Source organism: Salminus brasiliensis, chromosome 1, assembly GCF_030463535.1.
Source record: "Salminus brasiliensis chromosome 1, fSalBra1.hap2, whole genome shotgun sequence".
NCBI classification, from domain to species: Eukaryota; Metazoa; Chordata; class Actinopteri; order Characiformes; family Bryconidae; genus Salminus; species Salminus brasiliensis.
Window position 1 is genome coordinate 50,983,018 of NC_132878.1, and position 15,212 is coordinate 50,998,229.

General features: G+C 40.4%; 1 protein-coding gene across 2 annotated transcripts in view; it reads right to left on the bottom strand.

Annotated features, from left to right (window-relative positions):
* Positions 1–1,294: 1,294 nt before the first annotated feature.
* The window catches only part of ipo13b (importin 13b), a 46,761-nt gene continuing 32,843 nt past the window's right edge, over positions 1,295–15,212 (bottom strand). The window contains exons 11-21 of one of the 2 annotated variants that reach the window (XM_072681886.1): positions 14,819–14,953; positions 10,373–10,522; positions 9,634–9,714; positions 9,033–9,170; positions 8,550–8,646; positions 7,356–7,408; positions 5,695–5,761; positions 4,320–4,378; positions 4,116–4,205; positions 3,838–4,019; positions 1,295–3,045 (exon numbers count right to left, since the gene is read on the bottom strand). In XM_072681886.1, the coding sequence (XP_072537987.1) occupies positions 2,949–3,045; positions 3,838–4,019; positions 4,116–4,205; positions 4,320–4,378; positions 5,695–5,761; positions 7,356–7,408; positions 8,550–8,646; positions 9,033–9,170; positions 9,634–9,714; positions 10,373–10,522; positions 14,819–14,953 (1,149 nt within the window). In that variant the 3' untranslated portion in view covers positions 1,295–2,948. Of the gene's footprint in view, positions 3,046–3,837; positions 4,020–4,115; positions 4,206–4,319; positions 4,379–5,694; positions 5,762–7,355; positions 7,409–8,549; positions 8,647–9,032; positions 9,171–9,633; positions 9,715–10,372; positions 10,523–14,818; positions 14,954–15,212 lie in introns of those variants that run through there. The other variant, XM_072681896.1, reaches the window with a different exon arrangement.

The window sequence follows — 15,212 nt, forward strand, 5'->3', positions numbered from 1 at the left end:
GTTAAATATTAAAAGGTTCACCTTTTCTGCATACAACACCCCCTTACCTCTAGCACCAGTAGTCAAACTGAAAATCTGAAGAAAAGCTGCAAAATGAAGACCAAATATGTCAAAATGTTTTATTATCCCAGTGAGCACCGTCTGATCCAAGTGCCAGGACCCAGAAGCTGCATCATACCACCCAGACACCAAGTAGACAAGGCAGTCTCTCAGAAGTCAGCATTACAGCAAGAAGTGTACTTGTGTACTTGAGAGAATCCACAGAGAGGCCAACAATCACTTTTAAGGAGCTACAGAGTTTAGTGACTGAAACTGAAGTGGAGGAACTCTATTCAGTGATAAAGAGGCCTGCATACAACTGGCCTGTTGGGTGGCTAGATGCCACTACTAATGTAAAACACATCAAAGCATGTGTGGAGTTTGCCAGACTGTTGTAGTGGTCATGGGCAACAAGTTTTTGCCAACTCTCCCTAGCACTAGCAATGCTGACACTAGGGTAAGGACTCTCCTTTGATACATGCAAAGCCAGCCACCACTTCATTTTCAAACTGGTACTTTGTGGGGAAAAAAAACCACCCAACAGTGAAGCATGAGGGAGGTAGCATCACGTTGTAGAGATGCTTTTCCTCATTTCCTCAGCAGAGAACTGTTGCAATTGTTAGACGTATGGATGCCGGACAATACAGGCCTGCTTCAGTCTGCTAAAAACAAAAGAGTTAGTTAAACAACAAACGTAAATGTTCTACTATGACCAGTCAAAGTCCAGATCTCAATCTAATCAAGAATCTGTGGCTCTGTTTGAAAACTGCAGGCCACAAGCATTGTCTAACCAACTTGGACATCCTGGAATAAATCAAACAGAAAGAAAAGACTTAATAATAAGTTCATATTGTTATTGTCATGCAAAAACCTTTGTCTCCATTATAGACTATTTTCTCTTTTTGATGATGTAAATCTGTATGTTGCTTTTCACATCATGTCAAATATTTATGATGAATGGACCAATAAAAATGCTCCAAAATTACCTATGATTTGTTTTACATAGACTTCTATTGAAAGTAAAAAATATTATGAATGAAATAATAATAATTATAAAACAATATAATAAAACAATTACTGGCTGGAACAATCCGAGTGTCATTCATAATCCAGGCAAATCTGATGAATTTAATGAGTCTGAACACTTTTACAAGGAGCTGTACATGCACCGTCCTTTGTTAAAGCAGTTGAGCTGTATTGGTTTCTTTACATTTAGCCTCAATTCAAGACACAGACACAAGTCAAATGATGCCATCTTAGATATATTTAATAAATTAAAACAAAGTACAAAAGAAAAGAAAAAAAAAAAACAACAAAATCATGTACATGTCCCTCCTCCCATCTTTCCCTCCCTTCCCCTAGAATCTATCACCACTGGTAAACACATGCAGGAAGAGAGCGTCTCCTCCTGCTGAATGCTCACAACACATTCGCTTTGCGCACACCCAATTCCCCAGCCCAAAACTTTTAAAACACACATGCTACATGTTTGCAGGCAGCGACCGGGCAGTAGACTGGGACAGAGAGAGGCCTGGCCACAGCAGTGTCCCTTTTCAGGGGCCTCAAACAGCCATGAAAAAGAAAAGAAAAAAACTTGTAAGGGTTTGTGTTCAGTTCCTTGATAAGTGCACTCAAAAGTCTACAGAGGCTGCAGTTTGGACGAGCCCTCACACACGCAGGTCTACAAAGGCACATGCGCACACGCACGCGCATACACACAGACACGCACGCTAAAGGACCGTTTGTTTGCGGTTCTAAAACATGATAAATAAGATTTTCGCTTGGCTTTACAGTGTTGAGTGCACAGCTCACAGTTACGAACGTGTGACCTCTCCTCTGTCTTCGCAGATGCTGTGGAAACTATACACACATTCTGAAAAGACACACAGGGAACATTCACAGGTAGATTCTTCCAAAGCCGTCCTGGGCTCCCAGCAGCTCTCCCCGATGGACACCACAAGCAGAGCAGAAAACTAAAGTAGCGAGTTGTGGATCTTCCTCCATGAATGCAAACGCGTGATGTTTGTACAATATATTGTTATGCTCCTAACATCAGTTCTTGCCAGTCTCACATGTGCTGCTAATTTCACATATCAAAAATAATTAACTCACAATAATAATAATAATAAAAAAACTTGACACATGACAAATTTCACAATGTTTTGGCAGATTAATGGCTTGAGTGGGTGTGGTTAGGTAGACAAGATTATATATATATATATATATATATATATATATATATATATATATATATATAGCCATAGAGAACAAAATCTAAATAGTTCTTCATTGGTCCCTCTCTCTGTCAGTAGCAGTAGCTATGTAGACTCACATACACACATCTCCCGTGGTTTGCTAGATATATAAGTGTTTATATATAGATTTAAATATATGTGTGTGTATATACTTATTTAGCTTTCAGTATCTCTAAATTAAAAAATAAAACATTTAACTACCACTAGATTCTTTGTTCGTACATTTTCAAATCGTCACAAGGAAAACAGCCTAGGAGCCACGGAAGATCGAGGAAGAACGTTAGAAGGGGGCGGTGAAAGGGTTTACAATCCACATGCTGCAAGGGTGGAGGTGGGGACAAATAGAGAAAAGAGGAGGGAGGGGAGAAGGGTTTTGTATGAAAAGTTCTGCCGCTCAAAACGGGCAGCACTGACCACCTTCCAGAGGGCCCGAAACAGGCCGGCGAGAGCAAGACGGAAAGACAGAATAAGGAGGAGAGATAGAAAACGAGATAGAGCACCCTCCTCAGGTTCTTACAGTGCATGCTCTGAACGTCTTCTGTTTGTCAGGCTGTCACGCTAGCATTCCTGATGTCTGTGTTGAGTTTCCAGTCGGGGCTGCTTGGAATTGTAGTTTTGGATCGCTTTGGACTTGGCAGGGGAGGTGGGGGCTGTTCAGTACTCTGCTGCATATTCTGTCCCATGCAGCCCTCGACACACCAGAGTAAACTCTTTAACTATGTCCTTCACACGCCGTTTATTCACTCGCTCCCTGAGAGAGAAAGAAAGAAAGAAAGAAAGAAAGACAAAGAGACAGTAAGAGAAAAAGGAGAAAGCAAGTGAGTAAGAGCAGTGAATAAGAGCAAAGAAAGAGCGAGCAGAGAGTGAAGCAAGAGCACAAAAGCAAGAGAAGGTGAGAGATCAGCTCAATTGTGTGCAAACAGTAGATTCTGTATTGATTCTATACATAAATGTAAATATGTATTCAGTACCACAAAGCCTGGTCCTGATAAAGAATGTGCTTTTCCCACCAGACATGATATAAAAGTCAGCCGTGTCTCAAAGCTAAGGATGCAGTCAGAAGGCCACTTAATTTGAGAAATCGAGGGATTCATCAGCCGCAATCTTTGACATCTCCAATACTCCTACAATACAAAGCTATTTGAAAAACCGGAACAGCAGAAACAGCTGTTAGTGAAGAGATGCTGTGGCAGCAGATGTGCACTGAAATGCAATGCAATGAAGTTTACATTTATTTTGACTAAATATGTCAAGCTCAGGCAATCTTAAATGTGCATGAGTGACCACTGAAGATGAGCCTCGGTAGACCTTTGTCTCTCACATCTTGGCTGCAGCCTTTACTGTGAGACACGTCTTATACTGAAATGCATCAAGTCCTTTCTAAGACAAATAAGATATTATGGAAGGTCATCTAAGTCATTTAAGTAGTTTTGATGTACTACTCCGGCGAGTGGTATAGAGTGGTATAGTGTGTGTGTGTGTGTGTGTGTGTGTGTGTGTGTGTGTGTGTGTGTGTGTGTGTGAGAGAGAGAAAGAGTGCTACCTGAGGACTTGCTGGCTGAAGGTGTCTTTCTGTTCGTCTGAGACGCGGGAGGAGGGGAAGCCTGGAGACTGCAGAGCTTCTTTGAGCCACACAGTAAGCAGTCCGAAGCAGTGCTTATTCATAGAGAACAGCACCTCGGCAAACTGGTCCATTAGACTGCGTGAAGACTGACCGCCGATCGCCTACGAGAGACCGAAAGATTGTTTTGTTTGTTGGAACAAATTTGGAGAAAGGCGGGGTTAAGGTAAAGAGTCGAAAGCTGAACATCATGCACTAACCTCCAGCACAGCCAGCAGCAAGAGTTTGCCATCTTGCTGTACCACCTGACCCACAGGAGGGATGTCTGCACAGTGTGGCAGCAGCTCAGTCTGTTCAATGCACAAATACACAAAACAAAAAAAAATCTCATACTGCCACCCTTATGGAAATCAAATGTATACCAACTTTTGCTAAGCAGTACATAGTATTACTGTTCAACTTACAAAGAAAAGGCAGGTAGACTTGACTGTAGGGGCCTCTGGGAATTTGAGTGACAATACTCCTACAGATAGGAATATAAACAACACATTCCTATTACCATCACTTTCACTGAGGGGCAGTTATAAGGCGCGCATTAGTTTCAGTGTATTTGATACAGGAGTTGTGAAAGAATGTGAATTTAATACAGTTCCATTTTCTGTTATATAAAATTGTGACATTAGAAATGCTGACAAATTGTAATGGCTTCCACAGTAATCAAAAAAGATTATTTATCAAATTAAAACAAAATAGAAACACCAGGAGGCTGTTTACACCTTATAGCATGTGCTTCATATCTGGATAGTATAATATATACTATATAATAATAATACTATATAATATATGTGTTTACGGCTTCAGGAGAGTGTAAACGGTTCAAGGAACGGTGGGATTTTCCCACAACACAGTAGATTGACAATAAATGGTCTACACATTCCTGTATTTACTTCATCAGAAATTAAGATAGTTTCAACCGAAAGGTAACACACTGTGTAATATTGCAAGCTTTGGTCAATCATCTACCGGTAGATAAGGTTCACATGCCCACACTCAGAGAGCGAGAGAGATAGTGGAAGAGATGAAGAAATAATCCATAACATTCTGTAAACGTCAGAAAGACTCAGTTTCTTTTGACCATTTCATTAACAGATGCATCCCACATCATCTCCGAATGTAGCTTGAATCATTTGGTCTTCAAACCAATCACAATGTCTGAAACAGAAGGCAGTAGGTCGCTGACTTGCTGCCTATGCTGTCTAAGTCAGTACCTAAGAAGTCATTGTGATGAAGGTACCTAGACCTGAATTGCGAGTCACACTTCAAAAGGCAGCAATAAGTCATGATGTTGCTAGGATTCAGAGAACTGCTGTCAGATGCTGGCACAACTAATTCAAATCATTATAGATACAAATTCAGCTATTAAAGTGATAACTTCTCAGAAATCAAATATTAAGGGAAAAGAACTGCATCTTTGCTGGCATCATTGCAAGATGACAATACCTTAGCATGCAGCATTTTATACAAACATTTGATTCGGTCATTACTCAATGTACAATCCTGGCTATGAACACTGTCTGGGCCAATGTGTTCTGGCCGTGTTTACACCTGGTTGTTCATGTGGTCAAGTAAAATACGTACATGATCCAATCCCCAAAAGCACATTTTAGAGCAAGCTGTAAACAACCTCTAGCATGTTCTTAAATGAGAAGTGTACCATGGCACAAAAACGAATGTATTGCAAGACCCCTAATTTCTACAGGAAGCTCATGATCAGATGCGCAGACCAGTGTGACAGAGTGGCATTTTGGGCTTCAGACCTCCGAGGTCCGCATCACTTACCACAGTGGAACACCGCTTTCACGTCAAGATTCTCAGATAAGAACAAATCTGGCTTCCGTTTGAGGGCCTACAAAGCAGACAGAGCCAGTGAACATGGCACACAGCACAGACTCGACATCTGGACGGTCGCAAATCCCACACACTCCCCTCCCGCTTTCGTTACCTCCCTCTCCTACATTCTATTCCAATTAACAAAAAAACAACCAAATGTACGTCAACTTATTCAATGCAAACAGATCAGGTAAGTAAGAAATCAACTGCAAAACACTGAAATCAAACACTGAAATTTAACTTAAGTCAAACTAAAGGTGGTATGACTTGCTCTGACTCTCTTCTTGTATTAGTCTCTCCTTGATCTCTACTTTTGCTCAGTTGAACTGAATACTCAACAGAAATCTAAGTAACATGTACGGATAAAGACAACTGATGCATTAAGGAACTCATTGAGGATGAGAGGATCCTTAGGGAGGGAGGGAGAGAGGAGAGGGAAAGAAGGACAGAGAGAAAGGAAGAGAAACAAAGAGACGGACCTGGAGTCCAGCCAAAGGCAGAAATGAGAGGAGGCATGAAAACCAAAGAGAAAAACCAAATATGAAACATATGGTGCCAATCAAGTATTATTCATTAATTAATTCAATGGGAGATTAATTAATTTAGGGATTGAATTGGTTTGGGGGCTGGAATGACAGTGGGAGGAGGGGCTTCAGGGACTCTCTAGCCCTGATTGGCTGACTGTGAGGGCGTCCTTTCAACTATAACCTGTTAATAACCTGTTCCCTTTTTTTAACTACACATTCAAACTATGGCTTAATAATACTTCTCTGTTAATCACTGCATGGTAGGACAGACTCACAATCATACATTGTTATATATAACAATTATAATATCTATTTTCATGATAATGAATTACACCATAGAAAACATTATGAAAACAATATTATTGTCATCCAATTTGATTCATTTGAACTGTATCAGTGAAGTAAATATTTACAATAACAATTTAATTTTCTCTACAAAAACATTTCCTCATTCCAAGCTTAAGCTTGAAATCTGAAAGCTCGTCATATTTTGGGGGTGTTTTTACACATTTAATTCCCAGTGTGACAGCAACAGCTAATGAGAACTAATAAGTAAACAATATCACATAAATTCCAATATCAAATGATCTAGGTGTGATTTTAAATGGGTTCTTTGCTATATCTGAGTATATATTACTGTATACAATGCTAACTTTAGTAGCCACTTAGTAAACTAACCCCAACATAACCTGGAAAACTGTCTACAGGTATAGTTGACAGTGAAGGACCCCTAATTCACAGTTCCCTCAGCTGTGTATATGTACGCTGTAGGACCATACACAGCATATGTTCACATCTGAGGGGTGGCATCCTTCCTCTGAAATGAGCGGTCACATTTCTGAGGGTCTCAACAATGCCTGACAGATGCAAGACTATTGGAGGAGAGAATGCCAATCATCCAATAGTGCCCCTCAGTCTTTTTCACAGCCCAGTTTAAAAAAAGAAAAAAGAAGAAAGGGCAAAAGGGCCCCAAAAAAACAACACAGGACAGAAAGAAGGAGAAAGGGAGAGAAAGAAAGGGGATAGGAGAGAGAAAGAGAGAGAGAAACCCAAAGTGAATGAAATAAGAAACCAAAAACACACCTGAGCTTGGAGTTGCATAAATGAATCAACAATATCAGGATGATCCCTGGGCCCTAAAATATAATAAAGATGTAACTTAAGAAATAATAATAAGAATAATAAGAATATATACAAACAGCAACAGAACAGATCGAACAGTCATGTGGAAAGAAAAGGCAACAGAAAGGATCTCGTTGAAATAATTGCACGCGTGAGAAAAAGAAGGGGAGAGAAGGAAGGGAGGAGCATGTAAGGCGCTGAAGGCAGACTCCAAAAACAAAGAACTGAAAACCAGACGGAGTCATGAGTCAGTTTGGAGAAAGGATAAAGAACGAACCGAAAGAGAAGTAATCAAAGAAAAAAGGAAAAAAAAGAAATAAACCTAAAAAACAACAACAAAAAAAACAACAAAAAAACAAAACAAAAACAAAGTGGGTTTGGAGTGGGAACCCAGGAGGCACCTGTTACTGTGACATTTCTTTCTCTCTCTCCTTTTTTTGTTGATTTCTCTCTTTTACATTTTTAACTTAACTCAAATCATACACACTTTCCCAACTTGCCCCACCCCAGGGTTTGCTGAGCTCTTGGTCACCACGGCCGCCTCGGAGAGCGGGGCAGCAGTTAGCCCCAAACTTCCCTCCTCTAGCTGTTCCGACACTCCAAACAAAACCCCAATCAACACCTTCAACTCTGATCCCCAATCCTCCCAGAACACCCCCCCCCCCCCCCCCAAAAATAAAAAAGAGCAAACAGTCAAAGGAAAACAGGCCATGGCAGGTCATCAGAGCCACAGTAATGGGACCTAAGAGGAGATAAGAGGGTTAACGAGCACAGAGAGACATGATGTCTGTTAATTGGTGAACGACGTGGCAAAAAAACTGAAAAAAACAAACAAAGTGAAGGACAAGAAAGGGGACGAAGGAGAAGCGAAGGGGAGACAGGAGCAGCAGACGATGAGCAGCCACATCTGAAAAACAGCTTGACAAGTGTGTGTGTGTGTGTGTGCATGAGTGTCATATGGGAGGTAGAGGGCTGAGACCTGTATATAATCGGCTTCATTTAAACGTATTACAGAGTGTTTTGCAATTTAGAAAAAGGGTAATGCTGCAACCTAATGTGATGAAGATCTGTGGGACATGTGTGCATAAACAGTACTTTCAGGAGGAGATTATTAGTCATTTAGGCACAGAAACAGAATAAAGTTGCTCTGCATACCTTGCTGGAAGATGGTGAGCGTGACAGAGGTGACTAACTCAAACAGGGCTTTGATTGGAGGAAAGTGGTCTGTCTCACTGGCAAATATATGCACCATCTGGACATAAATGAATAACAATAAGCAACAATGAATAAGAAAGCCATCTAAGCACATGGGGAGCAGTTGAGAATTAGGTGTCTAGCTCACAGGCACCAGAGCTGTGAATGTTGATGGCGGAGAAAGCACTGTTTCTTCTTTTAGCCCCCCAACCCCTTCTTTTGTTCCTGCCGGTCCAGGGGATAACACGGCAACCTTTCAGTTCCAAGTACGCCTCTCTAATCTTTAGGTCATGGCTGCCCCACACAAGTAATAAAAGCAAAGCATGCATATTATATAATATAATTATGTAAGTCGGCAGGTACCGTAGTAGGTATTAATGTGGGACCTGAAGCGTTTAACACATGAACTTCTGAAATGCACTGTGTGTGACACTGTGAGTTTACCTGGCGTGTCAGATCCAGTGCAGAGGCCTGCGGAATAGTGCTGTACATCTGGCCAAGCATCTCGCTCAGCTGAGCCACCATAGGAGCAAAATCGTGGAGAAGAGTCTTGACTGATTTTTCAAAGATAGCACATACAGCCTGAGATGGAGAGAGTTTAACTGTTTAATCATGCAATTATTTAACAATTACTTTTTCATGTTTAATATTTCTCATTTACATGTATTACGGATGTTAGTCTTAGAACTCTTTACACAAAAAAACAGACAGCTCATAATTTTAATTATGTTAGTTGTCCAATTACTTTTGAGCCTGCAAAAATGGAGACTATGCAAAAAAAAAAAAAAAAAAGACTAATTCCTAAATAATGAGTGCAATATATTTATTTAACTTCTGAAATGAAATGTGAAAATCTACACATCAATGCTTTATTTCAAATCTACTGTTCCAAAATGACTGTCCAAATCCTTATGGAGATGACAAAATATGTAAGATAAAAAATAAAAAAATAAAAAAATAAAAGCAAATCCATTTTTGTGGCAGTATGTGATAAATGTTGAAATGGCCCGTTGGACTTGCTACTAGTGCTGGTAAAAAATCTTACCTCTACGACCTGTGAGTCATTCAGCCATTTACTGAGGACTGTCTGAATAAGGGCAAAGACCTGCTGCAGCACCACCACCACCTAAGTGACAGACAGACAGAGAGAGAGAGCCAGAAAGAGAGATGAACAAAGGCACACAAATACAGAGCGCTCTAACAAGCAATGCCTTAGATTGAATACCATAGTAATGCCTTTCTGAATAACCACGTTGGGTAGCTGGCAGCTACGTATTAACAGTTTCTTGTGCATGACAGGTGCAGCACGGAACCCATGGAAGAGCAACACTGCCCTGCACCATTAACACAAGATCACAGTATTCTACATATATTAGTGGTCATCTATTTTCTTTTGCAAAAAGCCACAAATAATCCTTCTCCCTTTTAAAAACTCCAGACGTATACATCTAAGGCCTGACACTGGGTTGCTTGGGCTTAATTAAGTTCTCTCTACTCAGAAGAATCTCTACTCAGAAGAATCTCACTTTTGATTGGTTTTAAACAGAGATAATTCAGATCATGTGAAAGTGATGAGGGCGCTGCAGTCATTTTACATCTCATGAGATTTTGTCTCCTCTTCCCTTTTTTGCCTTTCCTTGTTTAGGGAGCTAGACACACTTAACAAGAACTATTACATCTACTATTTTGATGATTAATAAAAAAAAGGATAAACAACAACACTTTTGGTAAAGGGTAAGAAGCATTTCTATATCATCTCTGCTGCTGAACGGTGCAGTACTCACTGGGTTGGGGCCAGTTTGTGGCGCTGTTGATTTGACAGGCGGCACACTCTCCCCAGACTCATCCTCCTGCTTGGTGATGTCGAGCGTGGTGAAGAGGTTGGACAGCAGACCCAAGATGTGGATAATCGCCAGTTTATTAGAGGGATTGGGCTGCAGGGAAGAAGAAGGCATAAAAAGAAAAATGATTTCGTTACCTTTGCCGAGTTGTAGAAAACTCAACAGCAGTGTTAATCAACAAAATTAGTACTGTTAGGACTTTTGTATTTTTCAATGCGATTGGCTGCAGAATTGCTGAACTGATAATAAAAGCAGGGACAAATGAACAGAGTCAGCAGTCCAGGCACTTGAAAAGATGGCAAATTATAGTGTTTGAGGAAACTTTAAAACAAGCCCTTAATTACAGACCACTGGGAGGGAGAAGGATAGTGAGAGAGAAAGAAAGAGAGGGAGGGAGAAAAACAGAGAGATGGGGAGAGGCCATATTGCAGCAGAGCTTGTGGGAACAACAGGAGTAATTAGGGCCCGATGGTTGTTTAACGACTCTTTAATCATTGCTGTTAGTGCCATGACAACAGCCAGTGTGATTGGGAGCTTGAGTCATGATAAAGTCCCTTTGCGCCTCATGACATCATGCCAAAAACCCAACATCAGCAACCACAGACTATCAGGGGGGATGGTTTCAGGGTCGTGGTAGAACAGAACAGCCCTTGTCTGTATTAGCCTATATTTAGGCTTATACAGAACGCTCACATGTAGTGAATAAATACATGTATGGTAAAGATGCATACATATACACATTATAACTACTCCACAAACCAAAAACACAGCAGCTCATCCAATGTGTCTACTGAAATCAACAGTATTAAAAATGAGGCTGCCCCTCCTTGAAAAAAACCTCTACCATCAAGCATGGCAGTGGCAGCATCAATTTCACCCCTGCAGAGTAGTCCTAATTGTCTTGGTGGTCTCCTTCACTGATCTCCTTCTTAAACTGTGACCCATGGTGTAAGGACGATCGGCTTGGGCAGCAGATTTGCACACCAATCCCATATTCCTTTCTTTTCTTAATGTTGGATTTAACTAAACTCTAGGGGATGGTCAGTGACTTCAACAGACTCTTCTCTGAGCTTTGTGGAGTGTTCTTTTCTGGTCTTCTTGGTGTTTTTGTAGCCAGAAATACTGATTAACCAGTGACTGGACCTTCCAGACAGGTGTCCCTACAGTCTCTTGAGACACATTCACTGCACTCAGGTCATCTACATATCTCCATTTGTACTAATTGTAAGACAAAATTTATGATCATGATTCCATGAATAAGAGCAATAAAAGGGATTGAAAGGGGTGAATACTTTTAGATGCTGGTGTGAGGATTTGACTGATTTCATATCATGATCATTTTAATAAGGTTCAGATACTAGATGACTGATGCTAGATGATTAGCTCTGGTTCACAGACACCACTCTAAATCATCCCAAAGGTATTGGACAAAGCTCCATCTCTCCAAAGAAGCCAGTGTCGCTGCTCCACAGACCAGTACTGGCACACTTGGAACTGGGCATGGTGATCTTAGGTTACATGTGGCTGCTCCAGGGCATCTCACTGTACTAGCAGTGCTTTTCTAAGGAGATTATATAAGCCATGTCCACAAATGAAGATCTGTGTCAGCAATGGCTGCTGCTTAAAGTGGCTGAAAATAAACTCTTGGGTATTTAATGTACCATTTACCTTTGTGTATCGTAATACAGCCTCGTATCATCATAGCCCTAACAACGTTAACAAAGTTAACCATGGCAAAACGGAATGTTGTTACATTAACAAATTAAAAAGTACGAAAAAATGAGGGTATTCCTGTCAAGTTGGGAAAAACAAAACGAAATGTTGGTTTCTAAAGAATCAGTCACTTTTCAAATGGCCATTAAAACGCCCTGCTCCTTTCTGTTATTTTCCTCACCCCAGGCACTTTAAAAGCTATATAAATAACATCAGTCAACTGACACATGAATAGACCCGCTGAACAGACGCTGTTCTTCTTCAAGCCTGCCACGATTTCATCATCTAATAATGCTCCTAAGGGTCCGCCACGTTCCTAAAAATAACCACACAGAGCTATGGTTCCTCTCATCACTAGGTGTCACTGTTTGACAGAGCATAAAGAGCAGAGCCTGCTCTCAGAGTCTGATGTAATGCCTTCTTCTTAAAAAAAAAAAAAAAAAGACGTAAGAGGAAAACTGTGCATGAGTGAGAGAGAGACAGAGAGAGACAGAAAGGCAGAGAAAGAGAGCATGTGAGAAAGAGATGAAACCCTTCATATGTTCGAACAGTTCTGATACTTGAGCCACTAGTTCATAAATAAACATTTACACTCTGTTCAACTAGTCAGATGGCGTTATTTACAGGGTCCAACATGTGCGACATTCGGTTTCTTTGTGTGCGTGTTGATGTGGGGGCAGCATTGTGGCAGTGTGCCTCTCTCTGAGGGACTCTATGCATGCTCATTTGAAAACAGTTGCTAATAAAACTAGCAGGGCTTAATACGTGAGGTCAGTTTTCTGTCTGGGTGTGTCTATTTTGGGGTGGTGTGGGAATATCCTCCTGTGAAGAACAAGGGGTAAAATGCAGTTTAATCTTCACAATCTATCTGCTCTAATGGCTCTCTAGCACTCCCTACTAATGGCTACCATTAGCAATCGCAGAGCCTATCAGCTTCAATTAGTCAAGTTTGTTGGTGTAAAGTCTGGAGGCAGGATTTTTTAACATGTTTCATGTGTTGTGAGCTAGGGATGGGCAATGTGGTGCATGATTTGTTAAAAAGAGATTTTAACAAGCTTCAAATGTGGCACAGCCTGAAGCTTTTTGTCCATTTCAACTTCTCTAACCTCAGGAAAACTATAATTTATGATCCACATAATTTATGATCAATTCTGTGAACTATGGAAAGCAGTTTGTACATCTTTCCATGCATGTTTTCTTTTACGATCCAAAAAAAAAAAATCATCAAAACAATTTAAAAGCATTTGACAAAAAGGCTTCTGTGCATGGAAATAAATTCAGCCTACAGAATGCCCCAATTTGCCCTCATATATCTGTACATTTCCAGCAAGTCCACCTTCTTTCATGCAAACAGTAGTGAGCTTGAATGATTTCTGCATGATGTTCACTTTGTTGGTGACCGCCTAAGCAAATTGTTTTATATATATATATATATATATATATATATATATATATATATATATATATATATATATATATATATATATATATAACTTTTGGTTTTGAAACAAAGCAGGCATTACCCAACCCCAGAAATACACTGTGACTGCATATGGTATTTCAATCACAGATAGAGATTAAAAGATAAAAAGAGTGTGTGTGTGTATGTGTATGTGTATTTGTTTCATTAGTCTTAGGTTAGCCTGTGGCATATTGCTTCCGGAGTCCGGTGAAATGCCAGTCTGGCCCCACTGAGAAATGTTCCATAATAACAGTGAGCGCACACACACACACAGGTCTGTTCATATGGAGCAAGGCCAAAACGAGAGTCAGAACTACAACAAAAACCTGCCCCTTTTCCAATTTGTGACAACATAGCAACAACCAACCCCAATCAAATTCAAGCAGACAGCTGATGTTAGCTATCTGATCTGAGAGATCTGAAAAACACATTCAACTAAATAGGAAGGTTCAAATCAACTGAAGCTTCTGCTAGGAAATGCTGCTGCTGGAAAAGATCTTTGGCAGTGACTCAGCTTGTCAGATTAACAGGGAAAATACAATCACTGTTAATGTGTTAATGTTTTGCAAAATACTACACAGTAAGTTGACACTGTCAAGTAATACTTTTAAGCATTTTTTTAAACATGAAATTACAACTGAAAACACTGAAATGATGTCTAGAACAACCGCCAGATTCATGAAGGCAAAAATACATCAAATAAATGGCGATACAAGGTTTTAGCTTCACACAGATGATTTGTTTCCATACATTGAAAAACAAAGGGACCTTGGACCTTGGACCCCCGGACCTTGGTCGGTCTGAACGTCCATCATAGTAAGTGCTGCTGGGGCATGTCCAGCAACAAAGCCTACATTACTCTTTGACTAGTTCAGAAGTTAGACTGTATGCTATTTTCTTATGCACCCTGGAATATTTTAATTAATCTGTCAGTTTTCCTGGTCAAACAGGAACCCTGCCACTGGGGTATGAACTACTGGACTGGAGCAAGGACAAGACTAAGACAGAAAAAGAAAAAAAAATTCAGAGGAACTGTCATTTAAGGAATTACATTTAAGGGATCTGTATAGAGTCTGATGAGTCTGTCGTGAACGGCCATTGAATTTTTGACTGTAGATTGAATCTTTGACTGTAGAGAGATCTCTGAGTGGGACAAAGTTAGTTTAAGTCTAACTGTAGTAATGCAGGTCTGTAATCACAGGTAAGATTCTTACCGTCTCCTCAGCCAGTTTCTCCAGCTGCTGGATGTAGGGTGTGATAAGAGAGTGGAGGTTCCTCAGAATGTCCTCCACTGGCAGCGCTGACAACAGAAAGCCTAAAGCCTGCATCAGCCACATACACTGACTCGTCTGCCAGGGGGAAGAGAGATAAGCTATAGTCAGTTTTGTTATTTAAGACATTTATTACAAAAACAAGAGGAAAAAAAAAAATCTATATAGGGCTGCAACAAACAATTTACATAATCATTTATGTAAAGCAAAGGCATCAGCATGCCAATAATTAGCACATGGTTGCACATGGCTCATTTTTAGTGTGTGATTTCGTGTGAAGAGGCCCATGTGAAGATGCCCATGTAATTGGTTGAGTGTTACAAATACACTAGTAATA